The sequence below is a fragment of the Panulirus ornatus genome, chromosome 68, assembly GCF_036320965.1.
Source record: "Panulirus ornatus isolate Po-2019 chromosome 68, ASM3632096v1, whole genome shotgun sequence".
In the NCBI taxonomy this organism is placed as follows: Eukaryota; Metazoa; Arthropoda; class Malacostraca; order Decapoda; family Palinuridae; genus Panulirus; species Panulirus ornatus.
In genome coordinates, this window is record NC_092291.1 from 7687432 (window position 1) to 7706688 (window position 19257).

Sequence of the window (19257 nt, forward strand, 5' to 3'; positions counted from 1 at the left end):
AAAAAAAAAGCTATGGAATGAGACTGTGAATGCAGAATATACAGAAATTCAAAAGAGGAAATATGTTAAAGAATGGTATCCAACAATATCCAAGAGATGAAGCCCCATTTATGTATAACTCCCTCACTGTACATTTCTATTAGATAACTGCAAACAGACAACAAATAGGTAATTATATACAAACATATAGCATGACTACAATATCTCTTCTACCTGACTTACATGAGATAATTAGATACAACAGAAAAGAACATACAGCGATACTTCTCCAATTTCAATACCCCACTCCAGTACTCTAAGATTGAGCTCCTTCTGTATCTGTGAGGCAATCATGGGACGATCTCGTTCAGTCTCTCTGAAAGAGTGACAGGTTTGAATAAAATGCATATTATATATCATGAATTCTATGTAGCGTGCTTCAATATATCTAACACAATATTACATGTTTATAAGAGAGCTATGCTTTATGTAAACTGCTTCACTACAGACAACTTGTATACATTTCCAGTATTTTCTTTCATTCACACACAGGCAGAAGACTGTAATTATTACACAATGGAAAAGGGAAGAGTGCGGGTCTATAGTAACTCTCAGAAATTAAAATCTTTAGGCAGATTATCCATTACACAGTATCAAGCCTCACCTAACTGTATTCTTGGTAAGAACATTCAGCATAACCGTTTTTCCAAATGATCGTAGGCCATGCTCTGGAGAGGTGACAGAAGTGGTCAGTCGCTGCACATCACTAATTCGATACTTCACCTCACATCCCATCTCAATTATTCCATTATCAGCTGTTATAAGCTGTAAGAAGAAATTTGATAGCTAAAATGTTACTTTCAGTAATTCAGATGTATTCTACCCTTATGAGATGGCTTATCAGCAAACAGCTAGATAAAAGTTTTCTAAATATTCAAACATTTTTCAGCTATTCAAAGATTGCTTTTTAAGGATAACAAAAACAGAATGCTTCATCTACTCTGACATTTAAGATACACTTCTACCTGTAAATCATTCTCTACATATAAAATGACTGTCTCAGTGAATGAAACTTTTGTAAGTTCTTCGAGTTGGAGAGAGATCTAACACTAAAGGCTTATAAAGGGCATTCGAAAAGGTTTCCAAAGAAAGGGCACTGGACCCAACAATCTCATGATACACTCCAATAAAATGAGAGTGTATTCATGGAGGTTATCTGGAGGGAATTGGAACTAAGATTCTCCTACTTCAACCCTAATAAAACTGGGACTAAATTTATGATTCACATTCACAGAGTGATATATAATGTATAGAAAAAAAATCCTGATCAAGAGAAACTGTGCTGAAAACTTAATAATCAATCCTCTGTTTAGGACTTCAGGTATAGTTGTGCCATGATATTTCTATCATAAGTGGAACTGGCAATAATGTTTCATAATACATAAAAATTACTAAATACTGCTATAAAATGATATCGGTCCACTCATCACTTTATGAGGAACTTTACAGTCCTGAATGGTACTGAGGACTTTTGTATCTGTTGAGCCATGATATTTCAATTATAAGTGGAATTGGGAATAATGCTTCGTACTACATAAAAATCACTAAATACTGCTATAAAATGATATTGGTCCACTCATTACTTTATGAGGAACTTTAGTCCTGAATGGTACTGAGGACTTTTGTCATATATTCATTCAAAAATTCTTACAACCTTACACTCTAGCTTGAACTTAACATTGACTTCAATACACTCATTTTGTTACCTGTTGTGGTGGTACAGAGAAAGCTTTTGTTCTCATGTCAACACGGGTATGATGATCTAGCCAAGGAATTATGAATACCATCCCAGGCCCTAACACACCACGTAGCCTTCCAAGACGAAACACAATCAGACGTTCCCACTGGGCTATTTTCTTGAAGCAGAACCACAGGGTAATGGGGAATGTGAGAGCAATGAAGCTGTAGCTAAGCCATGTTACTATAGTTGCAAGGCAGCTCATGATGCTCCAGTTAGCAAACTTCTTCTTTTTTCGTTCATTGTCTAAAATACAAAGGAATTTGTGGATCGTTAAGAGTGCTTCTTATTCAAGTAATCTATGAGAAGAAAAATAGCTTGTCTGTTTACATGTACTTTCATGATCTTTTCTATTCACAGCCGAGAAAATTGTCCTTTAGTTCACTACAATATAAAGTAGAGGTAAAATCCATCAACACAAAACAGCTTTCTTCCTTATTCTTATAAGGCAATGAAATGAGACTTCTATTATCTCAAAATGATGCAGCTTATAATCAAGTAATAACTAAATACCTAACGAATTCCTAACCACTAATCAAATTTGATTCTTTTTCATGCTTGCTTGTCATTTCCTGCTTTAATAAGGTAGAGCGAGGAATAGAAAAATGATAGCCTCATTTGCTTACATCACTCTCTAGATTTCATGTATAACAGTAAAGTCATAGTCCACTTTTCCATACTCAATCCCTATAGAACATTCTGTGGTTTCCCTTACTTGCTTCATATACCCTGGTTCAGCCTACGAGCAGCATGATGCTCCTCATACACCTACAGCAATCCAATTCACTGTATCCTCTTTTCCACACTCAATCCCTATAGAACATTCTGTGGTTTCCCTTACTTGCTTCATATACCCTGGTTCAGCCTACGGGCAGCATGATGCTCCTCATACACTACAGCAATCCAATTCACCGTATCCTATGCACATTTCATCCTCATGAGTGTTCAGGCCAAGATATCTCAAAGCCTCTTTCACTCCAGCCTTCCATCTCATTCTTGGTTTCCCCTTTCCCTTTGTTCCCTCCACTTCTAACACTGCACTCACTATCACACCTCACACTTACATTGTCATTTTTTTACATATCATTCTGCCTCACACCAAATACTGTTCTCAGGCATTTCTTTTCTAATGTGTGCAACTTCAGTTCTTTTACACTCAGGTCCCATGAGTAACGTTCATACACTGGGACTACTGTACCTTCAAACATACCCATCTTCACCCTGACTTTTCCCTTCACACACACACACTCACCTCACTGCACCCCTCTCCTACTCTATGACTGACTTTAACCATCTACTGATAGGTCCCTTCCCGAGCACCTACAGTGCTCCACTTCCTCTTCATTCAATCCAAGATAATCTTAATTGCACAAATTTTGGTGCTCCTTCAACAGTAGGCCCATGTTTATCCAGTCAAACTTTTCATACATTTTCTTATCAAATTCTATGAAAACACAAACCTATCTGCAGAATATGGCAATCAAATATCCTTAAATACACCAAATAACTATCATCTTCCTTGTTTTGACTTATTTCTTATCTTTTTTACCCTGTCTTCTTGATCTTCCACTTCCTACAAAACTCAGACTAATCCATTATCACCTTTCTCTCTCCATTTTCTCCATTATATTTTCATTTGAGCCTTGGTCTTAATAAGGACCTCAGTCCATGAGTGAAAACTTCAAGAGATAAAACTAAATAACCTTTTCAATTAAGGAAAAAATCAAAATTATTCAATAATTTTACATAATAAAATGAAGGGGTGCATGAGCGACTTGGTAAGACAGAAAATGCAAAGGGAGTAAACTTTGGAATGGAAGAATGGGTGAATCATAATATTCTGAGGTGGTTTGGGCATATGGAAAGAATGCAAGACAGTTAATTTACAAGGAAAGAGTATGGTAGTATGATTACGGGGGTTAATGTGAGACGAAGACCACCTGTGACATGGGGAAATACAGCAAAAAAGTACTGGAGGAGGAGAAATGGGGAAAGAATGTGTGGAATGGTGTATGCAAGGGAAGCATGTAATAACAAGGATAAGTGGACATTCTTTTGTCACAGCTATCCCCTTACTGGAGGGAACGGATGTCAGAGATACAGGTAGATTAACAGAAAGTTGCTTCTTTGCTAATAATCTCTTTCAGCAAGACTGAATTACAGCACAAAGCTTCTGCCTATGTAAAAATGCATCATAAACACCCTTATTCCAAGCCTTTCATTAGCTCATTTCACCAACATTAAGGACTTTTTGAATTATAAAAATGCTTCTGTTAAGTCCTAAATCAAGCAACAACTCCTAATCAAGCACTCCATAAACCATATGCTATAACATTTCACCTATATACAGAATGTAATGACTTATTTTATAAGAATAAAAACAGTATTTACAGAAAGAACAGACAGGGTGTCCAATGTATATCTAAATAGATAAGCAATTGCTTACCAGTGTTTTGAATATTCAGCAAAACTTAGTATTCCTCTACCATCAATACAAATGTTAAATACTGTACTTTTTTTAAATGTGCTCAGAGTATTTATGTTTTTAGAGGAAAGCTATCACCAATCTATCTAACAAGCAAACTCAAGCGCTAAAGGACACTTATCAATAGTAACAATGACAATGTAGTAATATGAACACACAGAAGACCAAATACTTTATGCATACATCAAGTAACACAATTTTCTATGGTAAGGAGTGATGCAAATCTATATTAGTTAATGGGCATATGATGTACACCTTATGCTTAAGGAAACTTCCAGTTGAATTCTTCAGCACATGGTGCCAGATATGAGAGAAGAAAAAAGAACATGAATAACTGTATCCAGAGATATGATTAAACCTATTAACATGTTCAAATGAGCATTGACAAAGAGATATAAAATGCAAATCAGTCAATATTTACATCTATAGTGATGTGAGTGACAGTTATTGTCTTAACATAACTGTGTATCTGCATACAATAAGGTATTTTGTATGCAGATATCAGATCTTGAGCATGTTTCACAGTCTGACATATCTCTAAACATATCCCTTAGTACCTACCAGGAAAAGTGATGCTGATGAGGAAAGCTACATCATGGCTAGGGCTACATCGTGACTACGTAACTAGGCATTACTGACACATAGTGAATCAAAGCCTCTACAAACCCTTCTCTCCAAGACTGAGGGATACTGAGTGAGTTCTGTGACCATAGCCATAGTCGAATGCAGACTGGTACTGACTGGAAGTTTTACTGTAGTCAAATGCTGACTTGTAGCTGAATGCTGAATTGTAATCAAAGGCTCCTGTGACCCTTGACTGGGAGGGATCCTCAGTATCCTTTGGCTCATCCGTGGGAACCAAGCTGTACTTCGCGAATGATACCATTTCTGGAAATAATATTGAGTTATAAGGTGTCACACAAGACACCATCTAAAAAAAATAAAAGATATTGTTCAGTTCATTTTCCCTAATGCTGCAAGACAAAAGAAAAATGTGGGGTTCAACCAAAATGAACAAGACATCCTAACCTAACTGAGGTGTAGTTGTGATTTCTTTGCTTAATTCCACGGAATTCTAAAAAACCTAACCTAACATAGCTTTGTTTAATGTAATGAACGTCTAAATAACAAAAAAATAATCAATAACTGCACTAATGGGAGATATGCGTCTGTGAGTACTTACAAGCACGTAAAATCACTATCTGATGTTGGTGAGCAGATATCCAGATAAATGTTTTGGTATTATCTTTTATATATTCCCTGGCAAATTATATGGAAGGGTATTGATTGAGAGGGTGAAGGCATGTACAGAGCATCAGATTGGGGAAGAGCAGTGTGGTTTCAGAAGTGGTAGAGGATGTGTGGATCAGGTGTTTGCTTTGAAGAATGTATGTGAGAAATACTTAGAAAAGCAAATGGATTTGTATGTAGCATTTATGGATCTGGAGAAGGAATATGATAGAGTTGATAGAGATGCTCTGTGGAAGGTATTAAGAATATATGGTGTGGGAGGCAAGTTGTTAGAAGCAGTGAAAAGTTTTTATCGAGGATGTAAGGCATGTGTACGTGTAGGAAGAGAGGAAAGTGATTGGTTCTCAGTGAATGTAGGTTTGCGGCAGGGGTGTGTGATGTCTCCATGGTTGTTTAATTTGTTTATGGATGGGGTTGTTAGGGAGGTGAATGCAAGAGTTTTGGAAAGAGGGGCAAGTATGCAGTCTGTTGGGGATGAGAGAGCTTGGGAAGTGAGTCAGTTGTTGTTCGCTGATGATACAGCGCTGGTGGCTGATTCATGTGAGAAACTACAGAAGCTGGTGACTGAGTTTGGTAAAGTGTGTGAAAGAAGAAAGTTAAGAGTAAATGTGAATAAGAGCAAGGTTATTAGGTACAGTAGGGTTGAGGGTCAAGTCAACTGCGAGGTGAGTTTGAATGGAGAAAAACTGGAGGAAGTGAAGTGTTTTAGATATCTGGGAGTGGATCTGGCAGCAGATGGAACCATGGAAGCGGAAGTGGATCATAGGGTGGGGGAGGGGGCGAAAATTCTGGGAGCCTTGAAGAATGTGTGGAAGTCGAGAACATTATCTCGGAGAGCAAAAATGGGTATGTTTGAAGGAATAGTGGTTCCAACAATGTTGTATGGTTGCGAGGCGTGGACTATGGATAGAGTTGTGCGCAGGAGGATGGATGTGCTGGAAATGAGATGTTTGAGGACAATGTGTGGTGTGAGGTGGTTTGATCGAGTAAGTAACGTAAGGGTAAGAGAGATGTGTGGAAATAAAAAGAGCGTGGTTAAGAGAGCAGAGGAGGGTGTTTTGAAATGGTTTGGTCACATGGAGAGAATGAGTGAGGAAAGATTGACCAAGAGGATATATGTGTCGGAGGTGGAGGGAACGAGGAGAAGAGGGAGACCAAACTGGAGGTGGAAAGATGGAGTGAAAAAGATTTTGTGTGATCGGGGCCTGAACATGCAGGAGGGTGAAAGGAGGGCAAGGAATAGAGTGAGTTGGAGCGATGTGGTATACCGGGGTTGACGTGCTGTCAGTGGATTGAATCAGGGCATGTGAAGCGTCTGGGGTAAACCATGGAAAGCTGTGTAGGTATGTATATTTGCGTGTGTGGACGTATGTATATACATGTGTATGGGGGTGGGTTGGGCCATTTCTTTCGTCTGTTTCCTTGTGCTACCTCGCAAACGCGGGAGACAGCGACAAAGCAAAAAAAAAAGAAAAAAAAAAAATATTCTCATTACTTTTACTTTGCATGTGTGTTATTGTCATCATCCATGAGATTTATAAGGCAATAATTTTCGGACCAAGCACTACTTTCTACACTGTGCCTTTAGATTATGATCTAAACACACTTATAATTGTGTCCAAGCCATTATTAATGCTACAAAGCAGTTTGTTGACTAAACTATAAGAAACCTATCCACTTTTCACTTTTTTTTATTATGTTTAAGAATTAACAAAGACATCTCTTAAGATGCAATTTATAGTTCTAAAGCATTTTGAAAGTGGAAACAGAAATTTCTACACTGAAAAATAGTCTAATTCTGAAATAATGACATTAAATCCCATGTTCTATCTCTAAAAAATACAGTAAACTGTAAAACTGTCATCTTAATTCTCACAAAGGAAATCAGACCATGTACCATATGCTACAAATCATACATCATGAATAAGAAAAAAAAAGTGCTATGCTAAGTGTGAATCATAAGAATATAATTAGTTGTCTATATAACATGAGAAACTATATCCTTGTTTTTATAGTATAAACAACTCTCTTAAAAATGTCAGTACTTTTCTATGTTAGATATAAGGTAAGGATATGATCTATGTCTTACAACTCATCACTTTGACACGTGGTCATTCATCTCACCTTCCTAGCCCTGCCCACCTTCGTCAACCTGGACACTAATGAAATACAAACATATTCCATCACTTATCTTTCTCCAACAAAGCAGCTACATTTACTGAAAATTCTCTGAATATATTGTCCTTAATGATAACACAGAGCTTCCAATGTTAATCTTTTAAGAATGGTATGTTGAAATCACAACTAGAATATTACTCTCGACCTCATACAGGTACATAGCAATTATTGCTTCCTGGATATACATCTGTTGTCAAAGCAAATGCTTGAATTTAAACTCCATCATTTTCTTCTACCTCAGTATTGATAAACATAATCAAGTCGCGTCTGTGAATGAAAAAATTAAAGGGCTTCGCCTCTGTAAATGGAAAAATTAAAAGGCTTCTTACTACAGTTAAATGCCAAGCATCTTCGTGCGAGGCCTCTCACAAAACTATGAGCATCTTCAGTTTATCTGGAACTTAGAACCACTTTATATGCCATAAATTGATATAAATTTAATCAGTGACATCACAAGACACCTTCTACTTTAAAGAAAGCACTGGTATAAAGAGAAAATACCTGTGATTTTGCTGAAAACGATTTAAGAGGTTCTCATGTCGCCCTTCGATTTTGTGGTTGTTGTGCGTCGTCTGCTGGAAAACAATTCGTCCGATTCCTTGACTAAGATCCGTGATTGAGCATTAAACTCATTATCAAGCAGATTATATGGATGGAAATATATCTATTATCTATAAAACACTTACTAAATTTCTGTTTTCTAACATTATTAAATTCGGAACTACTATATATGAGCTAAAATTGAGTTTTTAATGAAGATAAAGCTAAGCTTATAGGAATCTGACATGATGCAGGTAAAGGTGGCCCTTTGCGCTATTTAGTTGTAAATTTATAACATGTATTATCATGGAAAGTACCATAGATTTATCACAAAATGTATTATTATTATGGAAAGTACCACAGATTTATCACAGACATTAGACAGCACGCATCTTAATCATACTCTGACCCACTCAATAAAGCAAAACGTACAAAATGCATGTATATAAAATGGCATAATCGTGTGATCTCATATATAAACCAAATACTACTATAAGTGAATATTTCACACGCAAATTAGTTTGCTTATATCAAATTTGCATGGATGAAATTCTATACTCTCTGTGTTACTAGGAGAGCAAAACCATTCACTGTAAAAGTACAGGGAATAGATGCTGACACTAAATAAGCAGCTCAGTTCAGTTGTCAATGAATATAATAATATATATATATATATATATATATATATATATATATATATATATATATTTTTTTTTTTTATACTTTGTCGCTGTCTCCCGCGTTTGCGAGGTAGCGCAAGGAAACAGACGAAAGAAATGGCCCAACCCACCCCCATACACATGTATATACATACGTCCACACACGCAAATATACATACCTACACAGCTTTCCATGGTTTACCCCAGACGCTTCACATGCCCTGATTCAATCCACTGACAGCACGTCAACCCCGGTATACCACATCGCTCCAACTCACTCTATTCCTTGCCCTTTTCAAGGTTATTTCTGATATACAAGCGTTTGAATATCTTATCTTTTAATTTTGAAACAAAAAGTTTTTGAGCTGAAAAATACCCTGAACAATTATTACCTTTAATTTTTGGAAATTTTCTCAGAAAAATAGATTTCCTTTAAAAACTCATTATAAGAAGTATTTTTCATGCTAAATACAAAACTGCTGTTAAGATATCGTTTAGTCGTCTTTACGACATTCAATTAAGCTTTTAAATGAAGTCAATTTCAAAATATTTCTGCTCCACTGCATCGCATTTAATGAGTATGTATCGGTAAATGAGAGCATTATGATATATTTTCCATGATTATTTCAAGTATAGAAGTGTTTGAATATCTTATGTTTCAATTTTGAAACAAAGAGTATTTTGAGCTGAAAAATACCCCTAGCTATTCAGGGGCGTATCTAGAGGAAATAACACGTATGGCAAGCAATGAAATTGCTCCCCTGGCTTGACTGAAAATGTACATACAGTGGATGTAAATAAAAACATATACAGTTTGATCATAGACTGTTGAAGAGTTAGGCCAAACTAAAATTTATATATACTCCTAAAGACTTAAAGACTTATTTGATCAAAACTGTGACGTAGAAGCGGTAATGCAACTGATAGTAGCAAAATATTACTACAGTTGAAAAGTAGGAGAGTTTCTTTTTTTATCTCACAAAACAAAACTGTTAAAAATGTCAATCGTGCAGCATATGTCTAAAAACAAATCTGTCGAGTGGCGCCCAGGGCACCTGCCCTACCTGCCATACCCTAGATACAACACTGTATCTACGCCTTTTTTCGTTATGTGAGCTATCAGGTTCTTTAACAACGTTTTCAAGTTTATACAAGAATCTCTCTCTCTCTCTCTCTCTCTCTCTCTCTCTCTCTCTCTCTCTCTCTCTCTCTCTCTCTCTCTCTCTCTAAATGAACTAAGATTAAAGATAATGAGTAAATTCCACTTCCAAATGTCACAGAATAATGACATCCCACAAAGCAAGCACAAACTATCCATATTCTAAAGGATGTCTTTTCTGTATGTGTATATAAAGTTATACACAAGAGGTGTTGCATTCTCGAGCGGCCAGGATCGAGCTCATTGCTTCGAATCCTGGTTGAGGCAGTCGGTTTACCGTCAACCCAACTGATCATCCACCCCATAAGGATCGGTCAATAAAATGGGTTCCTGGCTCAGGTTAGAATATACATATTGGGATATGAAAAGCCATAACACTTAAGTTCTTCTTTATTATCACAAAATAATGAAATTACTTCAGACTTCAGTACACTGACAATCTTCATTAGATAGAGGCTTCAGGATTCTCCCTGAAGGATTTACCAATAAATTACATCACCATCGTTAGACATAACGAAGTAGGAACTGTCTTCATAAGCCTCACACGAATACACAAATGTGAGTAATAGTAATAGAAAGTTAACTCAAGTTAGCGAGGTTCTTTATTTCTTAGTCTTCATGATCACTGAGAGAATCCATCTATTATCTATTGGATGATTTCTGGTTTGCAATGAAAACTAGGATCATTGAAATCACCCATGAATGGCATATGTAGAAATGAATACTTATGGCTTGAGATGAGCTGTACACTCGTTCTGTCCTACACCCCAGACCGATTCTCTTGCTGGCTCGGGTGTCCGAGGTTGTTGATCGTGTTGTGCAGGGAGGTGAGGGCTGAGAGGTGATTGGAAGAGCTGTGCGTGTACATCGATGACGTCAGGGTGGGCAGCGACCCGGAGCCAATGGGAGAGAGAGAGCTGGTCTGCAAACCGGGTGATTCACCAATCACGTGGCGGTCAGTCAGAGGGTTGATAGGACTCGGGTGCATGATTGGTCGGTCTGTGGATGACGCCACCAGTGAGGACGGGAGAGGGAGATGAGGAAGGCAGTGTGGCGGGAAGTGGGGTAAGCCATGTGAGGGGAGGAGAGGTAAGCCGTTGCCATGGAGACCCACCGTGTGCTGGTTTGGATGGCCCATTGGGTAGTTGAAGAGCCTGTTGCACAGGGGAGAGAAAACGACAGTTACGACAGAGAATAACTTACGATCTTTCATGGACTTAACATCTGATTTGCGTATATATAATCTTATTTTGAATTTAGGCAAGCCTCTTGCAAGGATTGAATAGCAAATAACAGTGAATTAATTGGGTCTCATATAAAGAAATTGGGTCTCATATAAGTAAAGTTATAAGATCTTGGAAGATGCAAAGACTTTAGATTTGTCATGTAAGACGTGGAAAATTACGTTTACAATGTAAGTTTACTTTGAGATTACAGATTAATCTACTTGTCTGATTCTTGGGTTATATTCTCGGAACTATTTGGTGTCTGTAAGACTTCCAACACAAACACTACCAACACCACTCACAGAAACACCAACAAAATGCACACTGCCAACACTGCCGTAGAAACACTATCATAACCCTAAACAAACACTTCCAGCATTGCCAACAACACATGCATTACCTACACCACTGGACCCCTACAAATCGCTCCTCACTACACCTTGAGGACCCCCCCTAACAACACCCATCACTACACCTTGGGGGCCCCTAAAAATTTTCCTAGCACCAGACCTTGAGGTGCCCCAGGAACTCCCATCACTCCCAGAGGACCCTCTCCCACCAGGCCTTACCAGAGTCTGTCTCCCACCACCATAGGTCGAGGACTCAGAACACCTAAGGCTGAGTAGTACTGCTGGGCCATCAACTCCAGGTCGTTCGTATATTTTCTCTTCCACTTCGTCCGTCGGTTCTGGAACCATATCTTGATCTGGAAAATGGTGAAATTCGTGTCTGGATTAAACCTGGACTTATCTTTTGATGATGTATATGTAACTCTTCATATGGTTATCTACTGTTGCAAACATGTACATATAAATATATATATATACATGATAGCACAGAATGTTTTCTGTCAGCAAGGATTCGAACCTCGTATCATTTGTGTAGTAGTTGGGTACGCTGACCATTCGGTTACGTCGCCAACAGGGAGCAAGAAAGTATATTTTTAATCGACTACCCATCGTCTCACGTCCATGAGCAATGGGGTCTAGACCGGTCAAATCCCGTCAGGCTCACACTACTCAGTAGTCAAGAGTTGTACCGGACTGAATGCCATATGTGGATGTATCTGAACACATATCAGAGTACCCAGCTACCACGTAAATGATACAAGGTTCGAATCCTTGCTACTGGACGGCATTACGTGTTCTGTCACATGAAATCAATGCAAGACATTCACCTCTATGTGCCCCAGGATTCGAACCCGGGTCAAATACGGTCACAGCGAGTGATTACACTCCCCACGTGTCGAGTATTTGACCCCGGGTTCGAATCCTGGCTCATATAGTCTTTCTCTCTCCTACTCTGTATCTCTGGCTATCCATACCATATCCCGTCTCTCTCCCACCTCTCCCTCCCACTCTCACCTGCGTCTCGGTCAGCTTGAGCTGTTTAGAGAGCTGAAGTCTCTTGCTCACTGACAGGTATTTGTTCTTCTCGAACTCCTGCTCCAGCGCCTTGATCTGGGAGGCCGTGAAAGCTGTCCTGGGTCTCTTCTTGCGTTCCTCGCTCGCCCGCGAGTCCTCTGAGGAGCAGCTAAAGGTCAGCTAAGCATAGCTAAAGCATCAAAATCTGAGAAGCTAAATGTACAAATATATAAAACCTGGAGATCATAGAGTAAAGGCTCTAAGAAAGCTAGAGACCAGGAGGATGAGACCGAAAACAAGCTAGAAACCAGGAGGATGAGACCGAAAACAAACTAGAAACCAGGATGCAAAGACCACAAGGAGGCTAGACACCAGGAGGTAGAACAAACTAGAAACCAGGATGCAAAGACCACAAGGAGGCTAGACACCAGGAGGTAGAGACCACGGGGAGCTAGAGACTAGGAGGTAAACACCACGGGAAACTAGAGACAAGGAGGTAAAGACCACGGGGAACTAGAGACCAGAATTAAGACGAAAGACCAGAGGGTTAGCTGAAACGATATCAAGCTAAATATTAGAAGAAAAATGATCTTCGGAAGCTAAGCGTCAGCTGTGGAAAGCTAACAGTAAGAATTGAACTGATTAAAGATCAAGTTTTAGAGCCGAAATGAACAACTGCCTTAACCCCTTGATCACAACAGTGCGATATAGGTTTGTGGGCGGGAAGGCTGGGTGTAGCGGTGGGTGGACGAATGAAAGGTGAGTTGGTGGGATGAGAGGGTGTATGGCTGTGGACAGAGTGTGAGGGCGGGGTGAGGATGGGGTGAGGGGCGGTGTGAGGGCGGGATGTGTACGGGTGGAACAGCTGGGTGTAAGCGGGGTACAGAACACCAACATACAGACCACACTCGCTCGACTGCTAATAGCCTCATTAGACCGTGATTAATTACAGCCTGTGTCAGCCTGGCGCCGACACCCGACCCGCCAGGTCACAAGGCTGACCTGGGTAGTGACCTGGTACAAACGCCGCTTCTACACGGGGTGTAATATACGCCTTGGTGAGAGCTTAGTTGATGTAGGATTTATTGGTTTCAAACGGAGGTGTGTGTGAGTGTGTGTATGTGTGTGTGTGTGTGTGTGTGTGTTCCGAACAGAGTTTTACACTCGTGTTGCTTCGTCTCTTCCCTTTATTGATATACACCGTGCATTTACCCCTATATGTACACACACACACACACACACACACACTAGCGTAAGCCAGGAACCCTTTGATTGAACAGACACGAGGGGAGGAGGGGGTGGGGGGAATGGATGAGAAGCTGGGTTGGTTGTGAACCAACTGCCTCGTCCAGGATTCGAACTTGGCCAAACGACGCTAACCACTGAGTCTGTGTTGATACCTAATTGCACTTACCTAATTTTATTTTCATGCAGTCTTTTTTTGTACTGTCAACAATATCAGTTCTATCACTCATTTTCTTCCATTCATCCTCAATTCTCATGCTATAAATGTACTTATTTACAGATTTCTTGCTTGATTTCACATCATGAAATTACTGGAAAGATAACCAATCATAGACGAGATATGCAGCGAAATGAAGGGGTTTTCCACTAGTCGCTTTCCCCACACTGCTATTTTTGCGTCCACTTCTACCTCATGGAACCCTCTCACTCCTGAACCTGATCAATTCCTCATGATGCAAAAGCGAAGCGTCAGTAGCTCGTACGAAGACCATCTATAAAGGCACCTGACAGATACTGGCAAAACATGTACTTTAGAATCAAAACTGCAGATAAGTGATAAAGATAATTACTTCCAGTCTTGAGTCACTGAATGTCGTTCTACACTAAATTGTGTATAAACAAACTGTATGAAACGAATTTCTTTCTTTTGGTGTTGATAATCCTCATGTAACAAATTAATAGATCATGATTATTTTCATTGTTGTTCAATAAATCATGATTACTTTCATTACTGTTCAATAGATCATGATTATTTTCATTGCTGTTCAATAGATCATGAATATTTTCAGTTACTTGTGATCTATTTTGCTTGAGGTGTCTATTAATCTACTTAATCAATCTTTGTGAAAAGAAATCTGATAATCATATGTAATTCCTTATCATGCTGAGTATTATGTCTAATAAAACTCTCAGATGTTAGAAAGTAATTTCCTGTTAGAGTTCACATGCTTTATCTTATATCTCTTTATAAATACATTTGTATATATATAACGTATGGCAAGTTCAGTAATGTAACCAAGTCATATTACTGTTTCAAAGACGTGAGGAATAAACCCAGTGTCTGACTGGGAGTGGATGATACTAGCCACATCGTCTGGGACCAGAGCGCTATCGCCGGAGCCAGTCACTTGAAATTATATTTGTATTTCAATGTAATTTTCATAATATTCTCACGCCCTTACGGGGTAGCGTCAGGAACAGAATTGATACTATCATTACAATTTTTTAAGAATTTCAGCTAATTGGTTATTCTAATCAAGGTGATAATTGCCTACTTCTCCATTAAATACTCTGAATATGTTTAGAAAATATAAATCAATGATAGTAAAAACCATATGCTTGTTAGTAAGATTTTTATAAGGCATCAAATAACATCATTACCGCAAAACCAGAGAGAGAAAATTCATGTTAAAATTATCAGCTGATTTGTATATTTCCAGTGACGCTAAAATTCCAGCTATTATCAGGCACAACATCTAAATATCACCTTGATGATTTTCATTTGATACTAAGATATAAAACATCTTCTGATGCTATTTACTCCAAAAATCGCCGGTCTAAACATTTTTCCCTGAGTGTAAAACATATATACGACATAGTTCAAAATGAAATGCTAGATTAGATCAACATGCAGCGAATTTTAATTGAGAAATTTATCTGATCTTATTTTAGAACGGTTAACATAAACACAAATTAAAATTTTTACAATTCATAGCCACAAAAATTAAACGATTACGTTGATTATAGAATCTATATATATATATATATATATATATATATATATATGAAAATCACGTCGCTTGACTGATTCTGTATATAATTTTGTTCATTGGTTCCTTATACTGGTTACGTGAGAGGTTGGAAATCAGAGGTCATTAGCACGAATGGGTAATCAGACCGTGAGAGGCTAATTAGGCCGAGGGGATCGAGTTATCGGGTTAGGATAAATAGGAAACAAGCAGGTCAAATGTTTCCTTGAGATCGGATACACCGATCTTAATCTCTGATGATGGATATATTTCAAGTATTTTATTGGCCGATACGATATCTGATATCTATTATTTCTTAATTTTCTTCCGATAATAATTCTTGATATCTAACACATCTGAATGCCTTTGCCGATGACAATTCTCTGTATCGGTTTTGCCTTCAGTTCCTTTACCGATACCAAATTTTTATATCGGAAATGTCTCATGAATTTTTTCCAATAGAAGATCTTGATATCATATATTTATTTTACCAGTGTTTAGCCGATGACAATATTTGATATATCAAGAACTTTTTGCCGACGATAATTCTATCAAGAGCTTTTTTGCCGATAATTCTTTATAACGAATAGAACGCAAACGTTATTTTAGACCGATAACAAATATTGATATTGGGAATACCTTAAATCTCCTTTTGTATCGGGCATATTTATTCGTTTTTTATTGCGATTGAAATTCTAATATCGGGTAGCCCTACACCCAAAATGTTTCTTTCTACCGATTATGGAATTGTTCAGGCGATTTGCGTTATCAGATACATGTATCGGGTTCTCTGGTTTATCGGAATCATGTATCATCGGCGGTGATTCTGACGACTGAGGGCCTTATCCGATATCGCAGTAATTGATAGAATAATTAGACACAGCTTGAGGTAATAGTAGATTTCATTATTGATAACACATCCTGTAGGGAAAATATCGGAAAGTCTGTTCAAGTTCTATGGTCACGATAGATAAATATATTCGGTGTTTAAATTCTTTAAAAAATATTAATTTAAGTTTTCTCTGGAGTATATTCATTATCGGGTGTACGTAGTACTGAACATATTCAGTAGTGAACATATCTCTAGTCGAACATGTTATAAGCCGATATATCTATTATCATCGATAGCTGGTACTCCAATTATCTTTTTTCTTTTATCTATATCGGGTTCATATATATATGTTATCGGGTATATTTATTAGTGGGTAAATTTCTTACAGATAAAATAATCGGTCATTATTTTTATCGGAAGTAAGTATTATCACAGAGTCTAATCGGAAAATCATACCGCGAATTATATCAGAACACTGGATGACAATTATCATCGGGTGTATTACCGATATCAATCATCCATAAACGATAATTCTTTTTTGATTTTATTCAGATTTGGTTATATGTACCGATAATACAGTTGCATCGGGAATTTCTATAGAGAAGGAGACGGTAATAAATGTATTCTTTGACAAGTATAATGATCATGATTATTCTATGATCATTTGTATTTGTTGTATTTATGTTGTATGAATATCATTAGCATTATGATTCTAACTATGTCTGTTGTATTGTTGATGTGTTGTGTACAAATCTGCGTTGATGTTTATGTTATTGTCCCTTTTCTTTCCTCTCTCTCTCTCTCTCTCTCTCTCTCTCTCTCTCTCTCTCTCTCTCTCTGTATCACACTCACCTACATCACTATGTCGAGGATCAGAGGGGGACGAGGCTGAGGCTCCACTTTCACCCTCCATGGAGTGGGAGCTTCCTCCATCATCCACCACGACATCGACCTCAACTCCATCACACTCCTGCATTTCTCCCTCTCCATCTTCCTCATCATCCAGGTCTTCCTCGTCATCTTCCTCATCATCGTCTTCATCACCGGCAGTCGCGGTGCTGTCGCCCTCCAGCCTCGAGGAGGACGTGGTTCTGGGAGGCTCCGAGCTCGCCCTCAGGTTAGCGAAGAAGATCTGGTTGGCTGATTCCGAAGTGGGCCCGGGTCTCTCCTCCTTTGGGGTGGGTTTTGGACAGACGAGACGCCCATGGGGCTCAGGTCTGGCTGGCCTGAGGGCCGGGATGAGATGAGGGAAAGGTGGTCCTTGAGGCGTAGAGCTTCGAGGAGGAGGTTGAGAGGCAGGTCGACTCGGAGAGGCCAACAGGGATTCGATCGAGAAGGAGTCGTTGGCGATGGTCATGCGAGGAGGTGGGGAAGACATGGTTCTTGCTGTAAATCTTTCGATGTCTTTTCAAGTTAATTTCTGCTTTACAAATCCCGTCTCTGAGATCAGTTTGTGCTTCACTCACAAGAAGACTAATCAAACGTCTCTCCGATGATGCGGTAAAGATAAAGACATAATAGAAAACAGCGTACGGTGCTGAAAAACTAAACTTAATGAGACGTCGACAGTAGAAAATGAAAGACCATTGGATGAATATCACTTTGAGGCCGACATGTAGCAACGTAAGGTTACGATCATGACGGAGCTGTGGTCCCGATTGCCCCCTCAGTTGTCACTTATGCCTACGTCTTCAGAACACCAATATGGAACCGAGGAGCTTTTGCATGTTATAAGGAAATAATTGTTGTATGTAGATGAACCACAATGATCTTACTGATACTCACTGTTCCGACTTCCTTGACAATTAACTTTGTAGCTTTTACACTGTGAACTGAAAGGTAACAAACGGTAAATGTAACACATCAGGAAAAGACAAACTAGTTAATTATATTTTTCTTAAGTTCGCGTTTTCTAGATCACAGCTTCCGTCATCATTGGGTAAGCACACAACAGGAGAATGAATAGGATCAGTTCGTTACAACAGTTTCCCACTTTGAAAATACAATATCAGTCCATGTACCAGGCTCCCACTTCGACAATATATATTGAAGAACAAGCAGTATCGATACTGTACCAAGTTCCAAGTTCCCACTTCGAAGGTACTGCAGCATCAATTCTTGAAGCGGATTCCCACTTCATAGATAGAGACTGTTGATGAAGCGGTGTCAGGTCACCTGGGCGTCTTATAGGTAGTCAGTCAGGGGGGCAGAGCCAGATGCTACGGGATGGAGGCACTCATGACGAACATCGCTACAAGGAGACACGACCAGAGTGGCAGGGAGGGTGTGGGACGGGTGCCTCTGAGTGCCAGGGTATCACACAGCTCGGGATGAGAAGCCGGGGGGTAAGGGAGGGGAGTGGGGGGTAGAGAGAGAGAGAGGCACCCATCAGTGCCAACCTTTCCTCCTTGTTTTAGATCTCACAGACCCCAAAGCACTTCGCAGTACGAGGCACCAGACCCACTATAACTACCTCATCAGTAAAGGAACTCATACTGAATTTACTCTCCCTAGGAAGTACTATGATAGGCACACAAGAAACTGGGAAATAATGAAGCACTGGGCTCCTCAAGCCACGCCTGGCGGGCACGGAAGCTTGTCGAAGACCAAGAAAAACAGACTCCGTGACACTAAGCAGAGGAGGTGGGCGGGGCCTACACGAGAAGTCCACGCCCCCTTCACGCCGTAGCATCTCCACACCAGGGGCGCAGCCATAATGTAATCCCTCTGTGGTGAGTTGTGGATCCTTATTATTATTATTGCTTTGGAGGGGAATTGTCGCCGCTGCTGGGC

At 39.2% G+C, this 19257-nt stretch overlaps 2 protein-coding genes across 5 annotated transcripts in view; both read right to left on the reverse strand.

The window, feature by feature from the left end:
* LOC139747401 (stomatin-like protein 1) overlaps positions 1-8280 on the reverse strand; it is a 42043-nt gene extending 33763 nt beyond the window's left edge. For 3 of the 4 annotated variants that reach the window (XM_071659710.1, XM_071659711.1, XM_071659709.1), the window contains exons 1-5: positions 8193-8280; positions 4929-5150; positions 1746-2023; positions 644-804; positions 257-355 (exon numbers count right to left, since the gene is read on the reverse strand). In XM_071659710.1, the coding sequence (XP_071515811.1) occupies positions 257-355; positions 644-804; positions 1746-2023; positions 4929-5148 (758 nt within the window). In that variant the 5' untranslated portion in view covers positions 5149-5150; positions 8193-8280. The remainder of the gene's footprint in view (positions 1-256; positions 356-643; positions 805-1745; positions 2024-4928; positions 5151-8192) is intronic. The other variant, XM_071659713.1, reaches the window with a different exon arrangement.
* A 2160-nt stretch (positions 8281-10440) lies between these two features.
* On the reverse strand, positions 10441-18893 carry LOC139747467 (uncharacterized). The gene is made up of 4 exons (XM_071659832.1): positions 17317-18893; positions 12640-12797; positions 11845-11981; positions 10441-11203 (listed from the first exon to the last, which is right to left on the reverse strand). Exons 1-4 carry the CDS (start codon positions 17840-17842, stop codon positions 10810-10812), a joined length of 1215 nt encoding a protein of 404 aa, XP_071515933.1. The 5' UTR covers positions 17843-18893; the 3' UTR covers positions 10441-10809.
* Between the last annotated feature and the right edge of the window lie 364 nt (positions 18894-19257).

Bases quoted from the DNA above. Each gene is read 5' to 3' on its own strand.
- LOC139747467 (XM_071659832.1), bottom strand. From the start codon at position 17,842: ATGTCTTCCCCACCTCCTCGCATGACCATCGCCAACGACTCCTTCTCG. The intron at 11,982-12,639 runs GTGAGAGTGGGA...ACCATTTTCCAG, and splicing joins TCAAGCTGACCGAGACGCAG to ATCAAGATATGGTTCCAGAA. The intron at 11,204-11,844 runs GTAAGGCCTGGT...CCTGTGCAACAG, and splicing joins GTGGTGGGAGACAGACTCTG to GCTCTTCAACTACCCAATGG.